Source organism: Limulus polyphemus, unplaced genomic scaffold (genome assembly GCF_000517525.1).
Source record: "Limulus polyphemus unplaced genomic scaffold, Limulus_polyphemus-2.1.2 Scaffold12206, whole genome shotgun sequence".
Classification (NCBI taxonomy): domain Eukaryota; kingdom Metazoa; phylum Arthropoda; class Merostomata; order Xiphosura; family Limulidae; genus Limulus; species Limulus polyphemus.
Window position 1 is genome coordinate 6,990 of NW_013677816.1, and position 4,939 is coordinate 11,928.

General features: G+C 34.1%; 1 protein-coding gene across 1 annotated transcript in view; it reads right to left on the bottom strand.

Moving 5' to 3' along the window:
• Positions 1 to 697, bottom strand: part of LOC111083929 (adult-specific rigid cuticular protein 15.7-like) — a 6,020-nt gene extending 5,323 nt beyond the window's left edge. The window contains exons 1-2 of the mRNA XM_022380675.1: positions 584 to 697; positions 72 to 209 (exon numbers count right to left, since the gene is read on the bottom strand). Coding sequence (XP_022236383.1) covers positions 72 to 209; positions 584 to 697 — 252 coding nt within the window. The remainder of the gene's footprint in view (positions 1 to 71; positions 210 to 583) is intronic.
• Between the last annotated feature and the right edge of the window lie 4,242 nt (positions 698 to 4,939).

Consider the following 4,939-nt stretch of genomic DNA (forward strand, 5'->3'; position numbering starts at 1 on the left):
CATAAGTGTCGTAATCTTGTTTATAATCAAACTTCGTTTTCCTTCGAACACATCGATTGCTAGTATTCAACTCTGCGGGCACGTCCGTCGGTGTCAGTCAGACTGTAGGCTCCATGTACATTTCCATAGCCATCTCCAGCTTCCCAACGGCCGTTGGTAGCCCCCACTGGGTCAACAATGTCGTAGTTGAAAGCATAGTTTCCGAAGTCCTGTATAATAAACAGAACATTTATTTAAATAAAATTATATAGTGATTGTTAATTATGAATTTAACTTTAGCATTTTTCTTAAAATTTATAGATGATACAAAAAGCAAAGCAGACATTTATTAATATTTATTTCAGTTTTCACACGTCAGTTACTGGACTACTTATTTAAAAGCTAACAGAAGACTATCAGACAAAAATGTATTTAGACTTAAGGTCATAATCCCCTAAAAAAAGTAACAGTTAACTACGTTCCTATACTAACTGTTGTATAACGTAAATGTTCCTATATTCATATCTTCGTGACACATGTTATAGTCTGCTCATAAATAAGTACACGCACAAAGAGAGACGAAAATAACATAAAATCTCGTTACATCCATCTTGTCGGCGGGAGCAGATGCTGCTGCCACCTGCCAGGCAATCCACCGTAGGCGACAGCCACTAGGGTGAAGAGAAGAGCAGTCTGGAAACAATTTAAATAAACTCATGATTTTATTTCTCGACAGTTTTCTCTAGTGTATCCGTGAGATTCAACGTAACGCTGAGAATTTCACAGGTGCGTTTGTAATAAAAATCACGTAAACTGGAAATGCCTTGTTTTTCACTTTTTTTTTTAGTTTTTTGTTGGGGGGATTTCAAATCAGACAAAAGAGAAATCTAAAGTGATATTTTTACACGTCTCTGATTGTGAAATTCGAAATGGACAAATTAAGAAGAAGGTGGGGTAAAATATGGAAATATTTATAGATAAAAATATTGCTAAAAGTATATAACTATATAGTGTTATTGTGCCTTGTATTATATTGTTGTTTGTAATTTAAACCGTAAAAGTTCCATTAAACATTTGTTATAACTTGAACCTGTGTCTTGTCTCTTCCTGTGTTATTTAACTCTTACAACTCAAAAGGAAACACACATGAAAACCCGAGAACCTCATGCTGTTAGAAAATCTCACTGCTATACTTTGCAGATTCTACAAGAGATACCGGAGTCGAAAACATGGTTCTGAAACCAGCTAACGATGAAACTTGCAAAAGAACCGATATCTTTGAACGCAAACCCTTTGTCGAACGATTGACTAATTATGTTGATACGTGTCATGAGTTTATTGTTGTTGAAACTGTGAATGGTGAACAGCTAGATACATTACTTGTTCGAATATATATATATACATGATGTACATAGTCGCAGTGCTTTCCTTGCTTTTTCAGACTGCTTTTCGTTGGAGTTCTGAAAATAAACGTGTTTCTACTTTGAGAAGATAGGTTTGTGGGAATCTAACTAATTCAATCACTTATTGATAAAGTGTGAATATATGATTCACTAGCGTCGGTTTTGTACAGTATTGGGTTTCTCTTTAAAATATTTTGGTTTTAAGTGTTTTCATCCGATTTGTCAACTAAACCATTACGTCTCAACAAATGTATTTATTTGATCTCTACAGTCAAAATTAAAAGTAGGAATTTTGATAACAAGCGTAACTTTATTAGCCATTTTAAATTAATTTAATGTGCATTAGATTCAGCAATACCCTTACGGATTTACAGCTCTAAAACTATAGGTTCGATTACTCGCGGTGGTATGAGGTCAGATTGCTCATTGTGTAGCTTTGCACAAAGAAAAAAAACCAAAACAAGAATAACAATATGTAGATGACTTATACTTTTAAAAGTGTATTGACTTGGAAGATCGGATAATACAAAGCTATGCTATGTTTTTGATGGAAATTTGTTGCACATATAAAGAATAAACGACGGATAAACAGTAATTTTTCTATTAACAAGTTATGAAAACATTCTAACATATGATGATGTAAACGTTTTGTACGGTAAATGAATTAATTCAGGAGAAAACCACAATAGTTAAAGTTTAATTCCGGGTTTCGGTAAGTGATAATTAATACGCTTATTTGTTTCGAGAGAGGGTAATAAATTGTGTTTAATTTTGTGTATTCTTGTTGAATTGTCTTTTACTCACTTTCGTGAACCTATGTTGACATCGGTATTTGAAAAATACGCAAGTTTATTTTTCTGAATAATTATTTGAAAAACTACTTAAGATAATGCAATTTTTCCTCTTATTATCGAAACACAGAATTTCGAAGAGCAATTTCTGGTGTCAAAATTGCCCATGTTGGGACTACATCATGAAGACGTTTTGCATTCGCGCCCGAATGTTGGCCAGTTTAATTTCAAAACAATATAGTAAATAAATATAGGCTTCAAACTTACAAGTTCCTTTATATATTCTTAAATATCTCAGTTTCATACATATATATATAAGCAAAAACACCATTCTAACTGAAATGGGACAGCAAATTTTCAAACATATGTAATGATTTAATTTGAGGCAAAAAAGTGTTTGAAGAGGAAAATTCGGTGTCTCAAATTAAACCGTTGATGTTTTGGTTTGAGACACTAAGTGTGATAGTGTAAACGATTTGAGCGTCTGAACTCAAACGAAAAAAACGTTTTAAAGCATGCTTCAAAAGACATGTTTTTAAATTGAAAACAAAATCAGTTTTACATCTCGTTTTAATTTACAGTGCATATAGCAAAGCTAAAACTGGGTGTAAACCAATCATAACGAAGGCCAAACATCGGTAAGAAACTTAAATTTTGAAATGGACAAAGCTGTATTTTTGTGTAAAAAAGATAAAAACTCAAATCTTCTCTCATATCTGGAAATCGCATGCTTTTACTAAATAAATACACATTGTACACAATTACACAAATATACACAACACGCTTTCAAAACGAAGTGAGGATGTTAAGGAAGCAACTTGAGGTGAATGCTCAGATAAGTAACTATACGTCAGCTTTAAGAACAACAGCAGAAGCCTGGCTAAAAAAAAAGGGAAATGAAACAAGGCAGATATTAATTACAGTTAAGGTCTTTGATAATTCTTGAATTGGTAAGTTGGTTGTCAGGATAACACGTCTATTGTGCACTGTTCCATAAAATGTGTCTACAAAACATAAAGTCCTGGAAGCAAGACTTAATAAAGTCCAGCAGCATAAGCAGTGGCTCCAACAGCGGGAGGATGACATGACTGACAGAGTAAGAGATATGATAAAGGGAGCCAGCAAAGATGCAGTCTTTGTTGTGCACGTATGGGCTAATGATGTAGGGAAAGGTAAGTCAGTGAAGCTAATTGATACTGCCGGGAATTAACTGTGTGGATGAAATTATAAGTAGGTCACCTAGCTTAGGTTAGTATGTAAGAATGATCAGATTGGCTGGTTGGGCAGTTCAATGGGAGAAGTGAGCTCTTTGGAATGGATGGTCTACACATAAATAAGGTAGGAGCTGGCTTGTTTACAAGGGGCTTACAGAGCTCTAGTCTACGCCGCTGGTATCTATGGAGCTCCTGCCTATGGAGCTGAATTTTACAAATACCATTAAAAATATACATATATAACTTTCTCCATTAATTAATTTCACACACTAATTCTCTCAAAGAATTTTCTGCTTCCTCTGCTAACTTTATAATCTGAAAGTTCTTGACAAACTTAAGCCTGATTTCTGGATGTCGACTGGTATCTTGCCTTTGCTTACACAAAACCCTAACTTACCACTGTTTTCCGAAAAGGTCAAACTGAGAGAAAACTTTTTCTCTCTTCGCTCTCCCTCAAGCTAATATTTTACTTTAAAAACTTTAGTTTCTGTTTAAATTCCATGTACAGTTCGTATTTATGTAATAAATTTATTTGGTCCTCGGAAAACTGGCATCGATTACTTTCCGTTTCTCTCTTTCAACACTACATATTGTAGAATAAAAGTGCTACTACATTGAAAGCGGAGCAATAAACTAAATATTTGTATGGATAATTACGATAATTAATTACACTTTTTATTTACGTGTAAAAATTCATCACACTTTAGCTCCGAAATTGTGGGGGCATTATAATTTGACGGTCAAACCCACTATTCGTTTGTAAAAGAGTAGCCCAAGAGTTGGCGGGGAGTGGTGATGACGGCTAGCACAGGTAGCCCTCGTGTAGCTTTGGGCGAAATTCAAAAGAAACCAAACCCATTTATGTCTATTAACACATCAATCACTATAACACATTTGCTATGAGTCCTGTATGAACACAAATATTTTTTATGTTCTCTGTTTCAAACTCCACAGCTTATTTGTGTTGATGTTTCGGATGAAATTGTGCAATGAGGAATTAAAAAAATATAATATTAGTATACGTGTTACTTTTCATGAATTACGTATGATATAAAAATATCAACAAGAACAAAACTATTGATGAAGAAGGTCCTAAAGCAGCATTATAACTGGATATTATAACCAGGTCTCCTAGATCGAAGGAGCCCGTTGCCTAGGAGATGACTGAATGAATTAAAATTTGGATGTGTCATTGAAAAAGATGTGTATGCAACCGTGTCATTATCATATCAGCGACTTTAGTCAATTATATAAACCTATTTTTTGAAACATTTCGTAAATATGTTTTTTCAGTTTGTTTGGCCACTCGCCAACAACAAAAAAGTAGCTATACAGAAAGAGTAAGAGCTGCTTGACACTTTCCCCAACGTATCCATTACTGTGTAGAACTACATAAACTTGATGGTGACTAACTACAGTGTCGAGAGATCATCTAGTAAAATGTCGATAATCAAAAGCAAGCTAAGGTTAACAATTAAAGATGAACAATTGATTTCGGAAGGACAGTTGGATATTTTACTGCTGACAAAACTAGAAAGTGAATGTAGATAGA